Source organism: Haliotis cracherodii, unplaced genomic scaffold (assembly GCF_022045235.1).
Source record: "Haliotis cracherodii isolate W230 unplaced genomic scaffold, xgHalCrac1.p SCAF_12, whole genome shotgun sequence".
Lineage (NCBI taxonomy): Eukaryota > Metazoa > Mollusca > Gastropoda > Lepetellida > Haliotidae > Haliotis > Haliotis cracherodii.
Window position 1 is genome coordinate 30,663,107 of NW_027266267.1, and position 16,984 is coordinate 30,680,090.

Sequence of the window (16,984 nt, forward strand, 5' to 3'; positions counted from 1 at the left end):
TAATGAACATGCCGACCAAGCAGCTAAACGTTCACTAAAACTCCCGGAAATAAGTCTTAATCTGCCAATTTCCAAATCAGAAATTAAAAGCATAACAAAACAAAAAATCTCCATAAAATGGCAAACAAAATACAAAAAAATTAAACTGTCATCTAAAAAAAGTAACACATCCAACTTTGAACTTTAAAACCCTAGGCAAATACCTAATTACAACAGATCTTATTAACCGAATATAACCCACACATGATCAAAACAAAACAAATTAAAAAAAACAAATTAATAAACAAACCAAACAACTCACTCTACACTCACACCTCTCTAAATCTCCCCACCTCCACCCCTTGGCATTCATTCCAAATCTCAAAATTTAAAAACTCCTATATAAGCAACCCAAAAAAAACCCTCCTGGGTTCCACAAATCCCTTCCTTCATATTTTTTTTGGCAAATACATCAAATGGCCTGGCGGGCTCGCGTTCGACATACGCTTGCAGTCGGAAAGCGCACGTAAAATCCCCAACCTTAGTCAGTCAGCCCTCATTCAGTCGTGCTTGTCAACGGTAGAAGGATCTATACCGAAACGTCGCTTTACAGTATTAAAGAAGTTGTTATCCATATTGTGTCTACCTTGACATTTGTGTGATACATATGTGTGTTTAAAGTTGTATTTGACAGCCCGGGTCAAGTCGGAACGCACACAAGCCAAACCATTTTTTTAGAGACTATGTTGAGAATGTAGAGGGAAAAGGGCTTCACTTTGAGCACCGTGTTGTCTTAAAATACCGCGATCTGAGACACTATTAAGTGGTATATAGGTAGATATTATACTAGTCTATAGATGTAAATACATTTGATTATACATCTGTATGATTTTAAGTTGATTTTGACAGCCCGGGCCAAGTCGGACCGAACACTTGTGAGACTGTTGAGAGTATAGGAGAAGGGGTCTACTTTAACCAACGTGTCTGCTTTAAATACGACGAACAGTGACATTATTAATTGGTATTTACTCATAGATATAGTACTAGCTATAAATGGTTGGTTGGTTGGTTTGTTGTTTAACGCCGCACTCAGCAATATTACAGCTATATGACGGTAGTCTGTAAATAATCGAGTCTGGACCAGACAATCCAGTGATTGACCTCATGAGCATCGATCTACGTAATTTGGATCGATGACATGAATCAACCAAGCCACGCTTACAGACAGCTCAACGTTCTAGTTTTCAAGCGATTTACTCCGAATCACCTGATTATGTGCACGTTTTTGGTTGATGAATGTTCAATAATGTCATGTGTGTATGTTGCATCAATAATATGTAGGTATGGCCGCCGATAATGGAGTAATTAGCCAATAACACTTTGGCCCGTCTTGGCCCGGCCCGACTTTCCCCTACGTTACGACTACCTCGTCAGTTCCAATAAAATCAAATCGCATTTGCTTCGTAGATTCACCATTTAAAAAGAATAGTGGTGTATGAAATTACTTTTTAGCTATATGTTATTTTGTATAATTAATACAAGAACACAATTATATAAAATACACTTTATTATTTCGTATCATTCTCCCGAACTTTCCCTGGCATTGCCCGGACGCTCCCGGACGTTTTCGGACTCCCCCGGGCGTTATTTGGTAGGACCGTGTAATTCTATATATTCTGCCGTTCAGCGGTTCCATACCGTATGCTCAGAGTCGCATTTTTATGCTGAAATGAGATGTTTTCTGTCGTACAAAGGCAACTTTGTACGAAACTAATGTTAACAGACTGCAGCAACTGCAAGCCATGAAATAATGACTCGGCAACCTTGGGCGTGATGTGAGATTGCCGTGTGACGAACATGGCGAAGGAAGAGTAACACCGGCTTCTGTTTGACTGATTTAAATTTCCCTAAAATCGGTACGCTGAACAGCTGGTGTACACGTGGTTATGAAACTTTTCAGGGACAGATCATTCATTTGTCCAGATACAGGCATAATTCCTGGGGCACCAACGCCGGCCATGGAAAACCTTTGTGACTGCTGTGGCACAGCGGGTTGGGATACGCCTGTGGCATGAGGGATGGGTGACGTATTTCTTCCCAGGTAATAGTATTCATATATTTGACAAGTTTGAAGAAACTGTTTCACCGAAAAATAATTTGGAAGCGCCATCTTGCTTGACAATAATGTTTGTTGGTTATTTGTTTATTGACGCACTCAGCAATATTCCAGCTGTATGACTGCGGTCTGTAAATAATCGAGTCTGGACCAGACAATCCAGTGACACCTTGATCATCTATCTACGCAATCTATCTACGATGACATGCATCAACCAAGTCAACCATCATGAGTCGGACTGGGGTGGTCAGGCTCGCTGACTTGGTTGTCTGGCCGAGACTCGATTATTTACACACGGTCAATTAGCTGGAACATTGCTGAGTGCGGCGTAAAACAACAAACCGACCAACCAACCCTGAGTCGCCTCTTACGACAGCATAGTCAGTCAGTAGCCTTTAACAGCAAGCATGTGTTGCTGAAGACCTATTCTACAGTAATGAAAAAACGATTTTACCAAGGATACGTTAGATCACGGTGGTACTTTGGTGGTGGTGACGTCAGTCCATTATGAAGTAGCTAAAAAGGTGTACTTTATCTCTGGATAACGTAAAGTCGGCTCCTTTGATCTTTTACCGAAGTATCTTAGATATATACATACATAGTTTATACAGCATAAACTAGGTCAGTGAACATGTTGAAATTTAAGAATTACTGTCATTGTTTTCCTAAGTAATGTTTAAATACTGTTCTTTATGGTTCAACAGATTCAAGTCAATGTGCAGATGTGCTTGTGGACAAAGAGAATGCGGGGGAGATTGTAATGCTATTTTTTTATGACTGACAAAATTTGGACTCATACTCAATTCAGAAGGGATGTTAGTCAGTTTGTCAGTGTAAAACAAAATTTGCATATTTATTTTACCTGTCACTGACCGTTTGTAGTAATGGGTAAATAGACTTAAAATGCCACTGACAATCATTACATCCCATCTTTCACCTGTATTGTTTACGTCATTTGATATTTCATTTTTTGTAAATTATATTCAGCAACTGCCAGCAGGCAGTTTGTAAATTATGAGAAGATTAGTAAAATAACACTTATCAAATTAGTAGAATTGACTACTTAAAGATTCATAATAATAGCTACCCACTGAGTAGTCATTTTACTATTCTACAGTTGGCTACCGACTAGTCTTATGAGTAAAACATTACTAATTGGTTGGGAAAGTCTACTAACATGTTAGTGTCAGAGTGGACAGTGAAATTCACCGTCAGTAAACTGTACTAACTATTTCTGTCAGTGCAGGAATGTGGAATTAGTCCGTCAGTGTTTGGGTCATTTAAAGAATACAATCACGTGCAAAACGCATGAACGTCAAAATGTGTTCTTCATACGCTTAGGAACGTCTGTGTCGCAGTCAAGTGACCGACCTCTCGTCCATTGGAAAACATCTATATTATGTAAACTTCAGTATTCTTGTACTTCGAGTCAGATGTACGAGGCTAAAGTGCACAACTGCACAAGGTGCACAAGGTGAAGACTCAAATCTGTCGTCCAACGCGCCGAAATTCCCTCATCAGAGTTGCGTCCCTTGGCCACGAGAGAAAGGCGATGGGTGTGGGTTCGAATCCCGGTACTCCCCGGTTATGTTTCTAGGTTTGTCAGCACCATACCCGTGGCTTGTGGGTTTCTCAGAAGTGGTAAACGTCTGAGACCTGCATCACTTCGGGTTTTTCTACCACATTAAGCTGACACGCCGGGATACTGTTAAAATAGGCCTCAAACCCAACTCACAACACCATCATTACAATCATGGACACCGAATACAATCCATATTCTACATTGCTCGGAGGTGTAGGGTGTATGCAAATTTCACAACTAAGAAAACGTGCGTTTGGTGACATGAAAACCAGTGTTACGTCTCGAGACACCCCGTGGTATAGTTTATAATGTTGTGATAGAGGCCCGCTCTATGTGAATGATATGTGTAAGAAAAATATGCTCGAAGGTCGTATACCCAGAAAGTGATAAAGTATGTTTATGTATCATGGCAGTGTTGGTTATAGCGGTTCTGTGTCTCTGATACTGCATGTATATACGATCATTTAACAATGTAATTGTTGTTTTCAAATTTGAAATAGTACGCGTCAATGCAACTCAACATATACATAGTATATAAATGTGTAAATACTATATAGAATAAAGAGAGCAATGAGATGGCTAAACAAAGATATGTCCTTACAAATATGCCCAACCTATAATTTTGGGATGGAACATGTGCATGCTGTAATGATTTAGACAAGCCAACGTTGCCATATGATTACATTGAAAATACTCCTTAAAAACAACTGTTGTTTTCACCTACCATGGATATGAAGAAGGTCTGTCCCTTCTAAAAAATGCAACGTTTCGAAAATGTTGTAAATATTTGTATGTACAAATATGTTTTGTTTGTTTGTTGTTTAACGCCGCACTCTGCAATATTCCAGCTATATGACGGCGGTCTGTAAGTAATCGAGTCTGGACCAGACAATCCAGTGATTGATCCACGCAATTGGGATACGATGACATGCATCAACCAAGTCAGCGAGCCTAACCACCCGATCCCGACACTCTTACGACAAGCATAGTCGCTTTTTACGCAAGCATGGGTTGCTGAAGACCTATTCCACCCCGGATCTGTATCAATATGTGTTTGTATTTCATGGTATTTTTATTTTCCCCATAGGCTTGTAACAAACAAACGAGATAAATACATCATTACTTGTTTAAAGGTGCATGTCGGTGTTTCGTTTACTTCATTTCAAACCCCTTCAAAGCACTCGAGCCACTCATCCCATGCCCCACCACTTATAACCTCGTCTAACACCGAAGAGATCGCGTTTTAAGTTTGTCATGGTGGAATGGAGATGAGCTAAGTGTCACTGTCACTCGTCCATGCTGATTGTACCAGTACACCCATTCCGTGTGATATGACATTCAGACAATACAGGAATTACAATGTGGGAAGAATTTATGTTATTATCAACATACATATACATACCTAGTGTGTATTCAGGTCGAATACGTATCATTACCATATGAAAATAATAAAGAATGACGTGAACATCCATACATACTTTTGCACACAAAGACAATGGAGTTGATGATAATAACACAGCCGTGACTGTGACGTTCCACATCCCCGGGACACGGAGCCACACAATTGTGGCAGAGCCTTAGATAGAACCTATTTTAGTCGACACTAGCGACAAACATGACATACTTGGGATCTTTTCTCACCTGAAATGTCCACAAGAGTGCGAACATGGAACATAATGATAATCTGACACGTGTGGCCACGTGGTACATGGCAGGGGGAGAAATGAGATATTATTCAACGAATGCAAACCAATAACACCAGTCAGCCTTAGTAATAACCACAAGTAACAAGTCTCTGTTTTGTCCCAACTTCGTGAAATTTGCTGTCGTCCAGAATTTGACCAGTGTTGTGGGAGTGACTGTGTGTATAACTGGTGGTACAGACTGGATACTGAGAACTGATGTCTCGTGTCATCACGCTACTGTCTGGACAAGACCACTGGTAACCACTTGATGTACTGTAACACGTCGGTTTATGCAGCGGTTCTAGTGTAGATTGCTGTGACAGCACACATTGAACAGACAATGGTGACAAACGTTCATCAGTTGGGGGTGACTGGTTAGCGTTTAATGGGTTTGTCGTGCTTTCAATCAATCGATGGAGAACACCTTTGTCGGCCAGAAAACTCGCAGATGAATGTGTTTTGGGCTCTGAATGGGACTTCTGCATCTTCATCAGCATGTTGAAGTTGAACTTGTACGTATATCTCTTTCCAGGTACCTTGTTGAGGATAAGACGATCATAATAGTATCGCAAGGCCCGGCTCACTTTATCATATGTCATTTTGGGCTTGTTGCGGCGGAATCCCCAGCGTCTCGCGACCTCTTCCGGGTCAGTCATTCGGAACTCTCCCTCGGAACCTTCCCACTTAATGCACACCTCATTGTCCTGATCTGTGAGCAGCTCCAAAAGAAATTGCCACAGTTGTACCTGGCCACCACCTGTAAAGCAAACACAACATGTAATATCATTGTCTCAACGTCTCCATGCAGCTGGACAGACCGTGGCGATAACCGGTCACAACAGAAACTATGGTAGTCGTAAGAGGCTAACGCATGGATCGGGTGTTCAGCTTCGATGACTTGACGACATCGTAACTTTACGACGTGCGTCGTTATTCATAATATCAATAACTGGAATGTCTGCTCCATAGTCGTGTATTTACAAGCCGGCGTCATATAACTAGAATATTGATGCGTACGTGCATGTGTGCGTATACGTTGACATGGGTTTTGGTGATGAAAAGATTATTAGTTTAGTTTCTCCAATAATACGGGACGAAGCAATCAGGGCCTTTAATAAATCACCAGACAATGATTTATTAATTCTTGATTTATTTAAATATTTAAATATTCCCAAACCTTACATTCATGTTTAATGTATTGTTTGAGAATACGTACTTCCTGGATACTTGGTCAGTTGGAATAAGTAGTCCATAACACCAGCATTGGGATACCAACTGTCCTACAGAGGTATATCAATTCTAAGTAGAGTGAGTAAATTTTATGTAGGTTTCTCCTTAACATCTTACAATCGCAAGGAGGCTTTTCACATGAGTATTCCACACTTTTATTTTCCATTTGTAATATTGAGCAATCGAAATTAAGGAAAGCTGTGACCCGGGAATCCAGTAGCTGCCTGGCTGACGGAATTGTTTCTTATGATATTCACAGATGCAGCTATCCTCATCTCAGATACTAGTGGGGGTTTGCAGAGACGAACTGGTGTTTTGGAGAAATATTGCATTGATTATGACTTTAAGATAGAATACCACAAGAGTAATGGTTTCAAGAAGGAGTTGAAGGAGAAGAATTGAAAAATGGTTTTACTGAGGTACTAGGCGTAAGTGTATATCTTTAAAAATACCTCGTGGTCCTAGGCTCTAAGATAGACACTCTTGGTTTTGACCTGTATTTAGAATATTTGACTTGAAAATAACCTCACTGTTACTTTATGTAGCGTGTATCGAAATGATAAAATGGAAACTGTACATATATTGGCGTGTAAGCAGTTTCTTGGTGTCAAGATATCTATCCCTAACTACATTGCGCGTGGAGAGTGCGAACCATTTCTATTATTGTATAACCGTGCATACATTGAGATATATACACAGCAAAAAGATGCCCCTTACTGTGTCACCGCCAAGACGAGGGCTGCAGAGTGTAAGCATGGCAGGGGAAACCCCCAAGACGCCCTCCAAACCTGGAAGGCATGTCACGTTAGCAACACCAGAAACGACAACCGGCAAATTACTGAGCACAATACTGCTTTGTTCTATAGGCATTGCCAAGGTGAAAGTGCATTTCCAATGTCACAGAAACTTTGACAATGAAGGAAGTATCAGCTCGTTGGGTTCAAAAGCCTCCGTCTTCTGATCACAAACGCACCAGACACAATATGCCATGTCTCGTGATACTCTACCTCTGTTTGATGCTGAACCAGAAAGATTCTTGCAACGATTTCTGACTGGTTGAAAGCTTGTTGCACCACGTCCAGCCTGGTGGACAACAACAATCAAAACAGTAGAAGCATTTTTACATCACAACCACAAAAAAGACTAGGATTGTCCTATCTGCTGGAACGGTTATAGCTTCTGCGATGCCACGTTAGTCGTTAAGGCAGACTTTTATTCAAATGCCACAAAGGGCTAGGGTAAGGCGTGTAATGGCAGGTTTTCATGATATAGCGCAATTTCCGAACGTGATCGGGGCAAATGACTTCACACACATACCTATCTCAACTCAGAGTGGAACAGATGTATTGAGGTTTGTGAACCGGAAAGGGTTTTCCTCTGTCCACTAACAGGTGATCTGTGATCATTTGCCTTTAATAATCAAAAACACTGTAGCTAGATGGCCTGGGTGCAGTCACGACTCTAGAATCTTGCAGCAGGTGAGCAGCATTAAAGACAAGTTTGAAAACGGCGCTATCCAGGGTTACCTATCAGGGGATCATGGGTATCCATGTTTGCCATACTTGCTCACTCCTATCAAGAATCCGCGTACCGACACTGAGAAACGCTACAGCCCATCGCAAAGGAACACAAAGGCTTAGATTGAGAGATTATATGGCATTTGAAAACGTCGTTTTCCAGGCCTGTATTTTTGGCTTCCCTTGAAACCTGATAAGTTTCTTTTGCATCATCATCATTTCTTAGCATGTGCTGTGTTGCAGAATATTGCAATGATCAGAAATTACACTGACTTTGACCATGACGATGATGACGAAATCGATTATGACGACCACAACGACGAAACGTTGACGCAGCTGCACTCCGACGACTAAAGGTGAGGCAGTGACAGACAGTGATCGCGGAGTTTTTCACATAGACTGCTGTGACCTCATGACACCAAATATTGCGAAATGGTGAAATTTGATAGAATCAGAATTCGCCCGGCAATTTTTATATCGTTAGTAAATGCGTATAATCGATGATAGATGAACTATACTACTCAAAATTTGATAAAGGATCGTAGATATTTTTTCTGAATAAAAAAACAAAATAACTGCATAACTGGCAATATTGTGTTCAAGTGAAATCAAAAACGTCTCCAACACACGTGCACGTGCATTTCATGCCATGGGAAATGCGGTTCACATCACAGTTCATGCTTTTGCTACCATTGCACGATTTCCAATCAGGCAACGGTGTCTGATTCATTGTGAAACTGTAAACTCAATTGAGTGTTTACACTACGTTTATCTACGCAATGCCCCCTCAACGTGTAAGGCGTCGCCTGACGACAGAACAACTGGGCAGATGTATTGGAATGCTTGATGCTGGCTATTCACAACGTGACGTTGCCAATGCACTAAAAGTCAGCCAGAGCGTTGTAAGCAGGGCCTGGTCCCGACAGCAAAAGTTTGGTACAGCAGCACACCGACATGGGGGTGGTCGTCAGAGGTCGACAACCCAACGCCAAGATCATTTTGTGGCTCTTCAGGCACGACGTCATCCCTTCTGGACAGCAACCAGCCTACGTAACGACCTCCTGAACGCCTCGGGGGTGAATGTGTCCACTCAGACGATACGGAATCGTCTTCACAATGCAGGTCTCTACTCGAGAAGGGCATGTGTCCGAATCCCCCTGACTGTTCGACACCGGCGGGAGCGATTGGAATGGGCTGAAGATCATGTCACTTGGACACGGAACGATTGGGTTCCAGTTCTGTTCACCGATGAGTCCAGGTATTGTTTGGACTTTACAGACAGGAGGCAGCGGGTGTGGCGACGACAACGTGAACGTTTCCATGATGCCAACATCAGTGAACATGACCGTTATGGTGGTGGTTCCATCATGGTCTGGGGTGGAATCAACAGAGATGGAAGGACAGATCTTCATGTCCTGGAGAGAGGAACAATGACGGGGGTGAGGTACCGGGATGAGATCCTCGATGTGTACGTCAGACCCTACGCTGGTGCTGTTGGCCCTGAGTTCATCCTGATGGATGATAACGCCCGTCCTCATCGCGCCAGGGTGGTTGAGCAGTACCTTGAGCAGGAGACAATTGTCCGCATGGATTGGCCAGCGCGCTCGCCGGACTTGAACCCGATTGAGCATGTCTGGAACATGCTGCAGGTTGCCCTTTCACGCCGTAGAGCACAACCCACGACTTTGGCAGAGCTCGGACATGCCCTCGTGGAAGAGTGGAACAACCTTCCCATTGGGAACATCCGGGTGCTTATTGACAGCATATCTCGACGTTGTCAGGCCGTCATTGATGCAAGGGGAGGTCATACTCGATATTGACACTTCATCGACTAAGTGTAATGATGGACTATCCCTCATAACTGTGTAATTCTTTCTCTTGTTTGCTGTTAACATTTTTTAATGAAATGCCTTTTGGTGTTTGCAGATTTCAAACATTCCATATTGATACAAGTTCATGCCGTTCATGCATTTTCATTCATAACATGATTAAACACGTTTCTGAGTCAGAGTCATGTCTTTTGTTATGTTTGTGGTAACTTACACACATATCACCTAGTGATCCTTATCCAATTTTGAGTAGTATATATTGGTTCACTAATTTGTAGATGTTTTACGTGAGGCATTGACGGCATGATTCTCATTTACTCTTCCTCCAGTTATTTCCCTGTTTGACTTTTGATTGAACTTCCCCGTTTCTGTATCAAGCATGTGACATTAATTTTTTTCATATGTATTTTACACTGCATTGAACACATCCTGCTTGAACATGTGCACTGCACTATTATAACTGGGGATAATTGAATCAGGTTCGATGTAAGTACATATAATTTTGTTATCTCTTTGTTTTATCTAAGTATTCCTGTGATGGGCAGAATATTACTTATATCAGGCCTATGGTATGGATTGCTAGCACATGTAAGTGATGACGAAAGAATCTTGTTTACATGAGATTACTTGATAGAATTTACAATGAGCTTACCTGCCAATAGAAGTGATGCAATTTGTCTCAGATCTGTCACTTGGTTATTATGACGTTCTTCAGTAGTAGACTGTTTCGCCGCTAAAGAACAAAACGTAAATTAGCGTAAATATCATTGAAGATTATTTCTGAATTCGAGTTCCTTACTTCCTGAGGCACCAAATATTGATTTACTGTGCCTTTATATCATCTGTCATATTATGAAATGAATTTCAATATGCAGCATTGCTACCTGTAGGTTTGACGGTGCTAAATGTCACTTGAAACAGAGCTGGCAGCATGATAGTGGTTAGTGTGTTAAATTTAGCGTCGTTGTCCATGGCACGAAATAAAGTGCGAACTCTATTGGTTTTAGTGAAGGTACTGATTGAGGCTGAAGTTAAATACACACATATGTGTACACATACGCAGGAGAAGCATTGCAGGTGTGTTCGCTTAACGTCACGTGGACACCCCTAATATAAATGAATTGAACCTTTCAATGTTTAGTTTTAAACGGTACAGCCTATTTAAATCAAAATATTCTACAAACAGAGTAGCGTAGACTTACGATGATTATTCAATACTGCTACATTCCCCAAGTTGTTTTTCAACGTTCCCTTAAATCATTTACATCATGTAATCATATAGTGTAGGGACCGCGGCTCTATATTGTCTAAGTTACAATTACCAAATTATGAATAAAATTATTTGAAACTGCCGACCACGATTGCAACAACAGTACTCATTCAAATTAGTGTTGGCTTCCGAGGTGACGCTGTCGTCCTCTTTACTGCTTTGATCAGGGCTTCTTATTGTGAATTGACCGTTTAGAATTGATTATTTTCTAAATAAACGTGACAAAAGCATTTCCATAATCATAAGAAATCCCCACTAAAAACAGAGTCCATTGTACGATGCCGACCATATCCTGGGCATATGTTATAACATCACTATCAAATATTGATGACAGCAGGCGTTCGGAAAAGGGTGAGTGTATTCCGCCCCACCGGTGGCCTCGTCACACGCACATGTAAAGGCAAGTCAATTGTTCACCTAACAAACACAGGAACGTATGATACAAGTCAAAATAGAGTGATTGCATCGGACATCATTCTTGTTACTGATGCGTCAAATTTGGAAATGTCCCCCACATGTTTACCATAAAACCTTTTTTTATAGCGTTAACGGGGCTTTAAATATTATAACCCTGATCAAACAACTTTTGAGCAAGGGTCGTATACAAGCTTTAAAATCTTTGGAGAATCACCATTGTCATATATAGTCTTGTTGAATCTTTATGCACAAAGCCTAAATATGAAGTTCAAGTGGGTAAATTAGTTAAATAGAATAGGCTATTTGACCATCAGTGGACGATATCAATCATCGATATTCGTGAAGCTTTAGATAATCTTTTTGGCCAAATTGCCTTATCTTGAATTTTCCAATCTGATCAGAAATACAGATTTGTTTGCATCAAGAAACAGATCAACAGGAAGGGGAGCACAAGTGATGGCCGTGGGGGGTTCCTACTTCTCGCCTACATGTCTCCCCCAAATTTCACATAGATGTAATCAACGGGGAAGTCCAGCATCTCACATGTTTTCTCATTGAACTTCAGATTTACTTTTCTTTTTGACAACTTATCCTGAACCTCGGTAAATGAGCGGTAACTGTATCACATGATCACATGGTATTAATTCCACTTGTCTCAAATACTCTCTGTGAATAGAAAGTGTCCTTCCGTAATAGTGTTGAGGATTAAGGTGAATGTATATGACCGAGCAATGCATCTGGGTTTTTTTGGTACGGATGTTTAAAAGAAAGGGTACAGACGTGGTCTATCTGAGGACGTGAGACTTACAGAGGTGTGTGTACTTCGGCGACGGGAAAGTCTGTTCATTCCGTTGTGCATTACCAACTTCAGGGAGTGTGAATGTATCTGGAAAAGAAGCGGGGCAAGCATCTGAGAATGTTGAACATGTTGCTTCTCATACATCTAAATATCTAGCTAACTTTATTGTGTAAAATAGGCTTCATTTGGTATTCGCATCAACTAAACATTAAGTTCGATCTTTAATAAACTTCTTTTATTGTCACTGACAATCTTAGTATATCACTGTGTATATTAATGTGGCATCGTACCTACCTTGACCATCGTGCACAATGTAGTCCATAATGTCGTTCAGCAAGTTCCCTGTGTCGGCCACTTCACCCGATCTACACGTTGATGCCTCTGTGGTGTGGTTTGTCTGGCACAGTCCGACGAGGAGACTGCCGTCTGTGTTGTCGCGGCCATAGCAGTGCCCCATCGCCCTGCGTTCCATGTGCTCCTCGTATGATGGAGGGCGCTTAAGGTGAAGTGGGTTGACAGGGGTCAAGTCCGTCCTTTCGTACGGATACGTATCTTCCGGAGATGGTGGACTATCGAACGAGACGAACGTACATGCCGGAAGTGACTGCAAGTAGTGGAGATCTGATGCCCCCAGTAGATGCAGGTCAGCCTGGTCTGTGAACGCCGTCAGCGGAAACTCACTGGGGCGCTCTGTCATTGTCTCCTTCTGGTCTGATTAAAGTAACAAGTGTTTAAAGGAAGGAATTGTGTTATTTTAGTTATTAATGAAGTCAATGCAGACGTCACTGTGGTATATCACTTATTATTTGTACATAGAGGAATAGGTAAATCCGATACAAATTGAGAATTAAGCGCAAAGAAACATTGCACTGGTTTTGTTTTGACATCGTTATCACAAATATACGTAATGCCAACAGCAATACACATTGATCGTGCACAGTTGAACCAGCATTAGTGAACTCTAGCAGAGATAAAGGGGCAACATTTAATTCCGACTTGAGCCCTTAATACGCTGTGCAAGCTGTTGTAAAATCACAAAATGTCATTGCGAACTAGGCCGTAAGACCCTCACACTTAAGACTGGGGATGGGGAGTAGCCGTTGTAGTCTTGTGTGTCTGAACCGTCACCCACGCATAAGGTTTTTCCCGTGTGCTGTGCTGCGTCAGAGGGTCGTACGAGGGGTGACTCAAGCCGTCTGTCTCTCCCGTTGATTTTCATGTGTGCATATTAACAAATCATACATTATATGACAGAAAGAAGAGATGTGAAATAGGGAAACGTACGTACATTAACAATGCCCACCCAAACAATTTTGTTTCCTACATATATGCTTGTACATTCATAAAGAAGTTTTCGTTGACATGATTAGGTAAAGCATCATTGCCAGCCAGCCCCAAGTCAATATTAACATCACAAGTATCCTTCTTACTTAACAGCTGATTTAAAAAACTGAACATTCAATGAAAAAATATTCACATGGGCTGATCGGCAGTTTGGATCGTAATATTAAATGTTGTTTTGTTTGCTCTTCTGGTTGAATTTGAGACAACGATTCTAGCCTGCTTCGAGTACTACTTTCAGGGAAAGTCATGAAGATCTTCAACACCGCCATTTCTTTAACAAAATGTTACATTTGCTCTGCATTTGTTGCACGAGCCTGCATGTCCGCCACATGGTCGCTCTACCTTGTAGCATGTGCGTGATGCTCCCAACGCGACAGCCTTCAATGTAACATTTGCGTGATGTTCCAAACACGACAGCCTTCCATCTAACGCGTGCGTGATACTCAACGCGACAGCCTTCCCTGCAACGCGTGGGTGATGCTCACAACGAGACAGCCTTCCCTGTAAAGCGTGCGTGATGCTCACAACGAGACAGCCTACCCTGTAACGCGTGCGTGATGCTCACAACGAGACAGCCTTCCATGTAACGCGTGCGTGATGCTCCCAGCGAAACAGCCATCCCTGTAACATGTGCGTGATGCTCACAACGAGACAGCCTACCCTGTAACGCGTGCGTGATGCTCACAACGAGACAGCCTTCCATGTAACGCGTGCGTGATGCTCACAACGAGACAGCCTTCCATGTAACGCGTGCGTGATGCTCCCAGCGAAACAGCCATCACTGTAACATGTGCGTGATGCTCACAACGAGACAGCCCTCCCCGTAACGTGTGCGTGATGCTCCCAACACGACAGCCCTCCCCGTAACGTGTGCGTGATGCTCCCAACACGACAGCCTTCCCCGTAACGTGTGCGTGATGCTCCCAACACGACAGCCTTCCCTGTAACATGTGCGTGATGCTCACGAGACAGCCTTCCATGTAACGCGTGCGTGATGCTCACAACACGACAGCCTTCCCTGTAACGTGTGCGTGATGCTCACAACACGACAGCCCTCCCTGTAACGCGTGCGTGATGCTCACAACACGACATCCTTCCCTGTAACGTGTGCGTGATGCTCACAATACGACAGCCCTCTGTATAAGTTGTGCGTGATGCTCACAACGCGACAGCCTTGAGCGGGATACAACGTTGCCTGTTGTGGGCATACAGGATATTTACACTCAAGTCTGACATTCTGAAGGATTAAAGTGAGTATCTGGTGCTGATTTCAGTGTTGCTGGTCGATTACTGAACCACTGACCATATCCTCCAAACTGTGGACAATGTACCCCCATCTTTTGTTTTCATTTCCAAACTGTGGACAATGTGCCCCCATCTTTTGTTTTCATTACCAAACTGTTGACAATGTACCCCCTTCTTTTGTTTTCATTACCAAACTGTTGACAATGTACCCTCGTCTTTTGTTTACATTACCAAACTGTTGACAATGTACCCCCATCTTTTGTTTTCATTACCAAACTGTTGACAATGTACCCCCATCTTTTGTTTTCATTACCAAACTGTTGACAATGAACCCCCATCTTTTGTTTTCATTACCAATATTACTTGTAACGAAATTGGTACAGTTCTGTTTTAAGGAATAAACAATGCTGGTTGATAACGGTTTATTATGATCGTCTGTTTATATGGGGAAACTCACAATACGACATCGTTGTATGTAATATTGGGGGCAGGCGTGGACTGGGCTTACAACTCATCGTTGTATGTAATAATGGGGGCAGGGGTGGGCTGGGCATATAACATGTAGGGGATGGTTACAGCTCGACACAAACTGTATTTCTTTGTAATGACACAGACAAAGGCGGTGGCGTTTAATTGAAGAAAATAGTTAAAAATCTTCTATACAATGTTGCAAGGTGAAGACCGTTTTGTATAAAGAAAAAACATTTTAACCGAATTATATAAGATAATATACAGTGTATAGCCACGCGGTAACTTGTAAAGGGATACCAGGTGGGCAATGCATATATCATATAAGGGCAATGCAGGGCAATTCACGGTATAAAATCGGTCTATCAGGCTTGATAGCTTAAAGTACTGTTCAACATCACGTAGGGTCGTACACTGAAACTTAGCTAACTGGAAGGCCTTTTGATATATCGACTGTACATCCAGAGTGTTATGCCGACATTAGATAAGGTGTCGATAAGGATTCTGCCAGGTGCACAAAGTGAAATCACCTTAAAAAATATCGAGGAAACGGCGTTTCACTGTGAAGTAATATTTTAATTTTATTAACACGTGTTGCTATGTGTATACTCGAACCCGGGCGTGGAGAACTAACACTTATACCACCACCCTCTAACCCATTACGTCAAGCAAATTACAGCTGTATAGCCTAACGTACAACTCAAGTGAGACTATGTTGCATCCAGTAAATGTGCTGTAAAATTATATCAAGAGACAAGTGACATTATGGATCATAAAGTAATCATGTATATATCGAACGCAGCCTACCTGGCAGCAGTGTCAAATGTGTAACCTGCCCGTCGTGGCTGCAGCTTGGGTACCGGGGAAGGACAGTGGTACAGTCGAGAACCTCTACTACAATGTAAACAGATGACAAGTGGGCCGGCTTTTACAGAGGTCTCCGGAAAAAGCCGTGACAACGTATGAGTCACATTTTGTCGATACAGAGTGAGGGGGTGTGTGAAAGCCGACATCATATCAATCGTATCTTAGTCGTCATGGGATATTTAGTCTGATTAAAACTATAATAAGAAGCCGTTGTCATTCCTACCATCGCGAGCCTCGCGAAATAACAGTAGCTTTGTGTTCCTGTGAGACCCAGAACTGCCGCACCCGTCCCGAGTTACCGTTCCTGGCTAGCTTGTTGCTGGATGCTGGAAGTTGTGAGTCCGCCCGGTCAATGTAACCATCCTGCCCCCACGGCAATCCCCCTCGTTTGTGTTACCTTTCCCACTTTCTCATGCTAAAATATGCCTGCGAGATTAATTTAGTTTGTTTGGGAAAAGTTCACGTGAATATCTTGATCCAGTTAAGCTTTTGATTCGATAAGTTACAGATTACTGGGGCTTATTTTGTAGACAATTAAGGACTTGGTGTACGCAGAGCGCAAAACTGTATCAGTCAAAGGATGTGCATATGTAACCGTCAATCCAGAGCTTGCCTTCAATCAACAGTTACACAAAC

At 42.1% G+C, this 16,984-nt stretch overlaps 1 protein-coding gene across 3 annotated transcripts; it reads right to left on the reverse strand.

Moving 5' to 3' along the window:
• Positions 1-4,757: 4,757 nt before the first annotated feature.
• On the reverse strand, positions 4,758-16,631 carry LOC139458350 (uncharacterized). 3 transcript variants are annotated; one of them, XM_071239742.1, is made up of 5 exons: positions 16,289-16,627; positions 12,719-13,135; positions 12,434-12,511; positions 10,591-10,671; positions 4,759-6,119 (listed from the first exon to the last, which is right to left on the reverse strand). In XM_071239742.1, exons 2-5 carry the CDS (start codon positions 13,119-13,121, stop codon positions 5,446-5,448), a joined length of 1,236 nt encoding a protein of 411 aa, XP_071095843.1. In that variant the 5' UTR covers positions 13,122-13,135; positions 16,289-16,627; the 3' UTR covers positions 4,759-5,445. The 3 variants fall into 3 exon arrangements, with proteins under 3 accessions (XP_071095845.1, XP_071095843.1, XP_071095844.1); XM_071239743.1 differs by lacking the exon at positions 16,289-16,627 and adding an exon at positions 13,497-16,277; XM_071239744.1 differs by lacking the exon at positions 10,591-10,671 and having other exon boundaries at positions 4,758-6,119; positions 16,289-16,631.
• Between the last annotated feature and the right edge of the window lie 353 nt (positions 16,632-16,984).

Bases quoted from the DNA above. Each gene is read 5' to 3' on its own strand.
- LOC139458350 (XM_071239742.1), bottom strand. From the start codon at position 13,121: ATGACAGAGCGCCCCAGTGAGTTTCCGCTGACGGCGTTCACAGACCAG. The intron at 12,512-12,718 runs GTAGGTACGATG...CTTCTTTTCCAG, and splicing joins CATTGTGCACGATGGTCAAG to ATACATTCACACTCCCTGAA. The intron at 6,120-10,590 runs GTAAGCTCATTG...TTTGCTTTACAG, and splicing joins TGCATCACTTCTATTGGCAG to GTGGTGGCCAGGTACAACTG.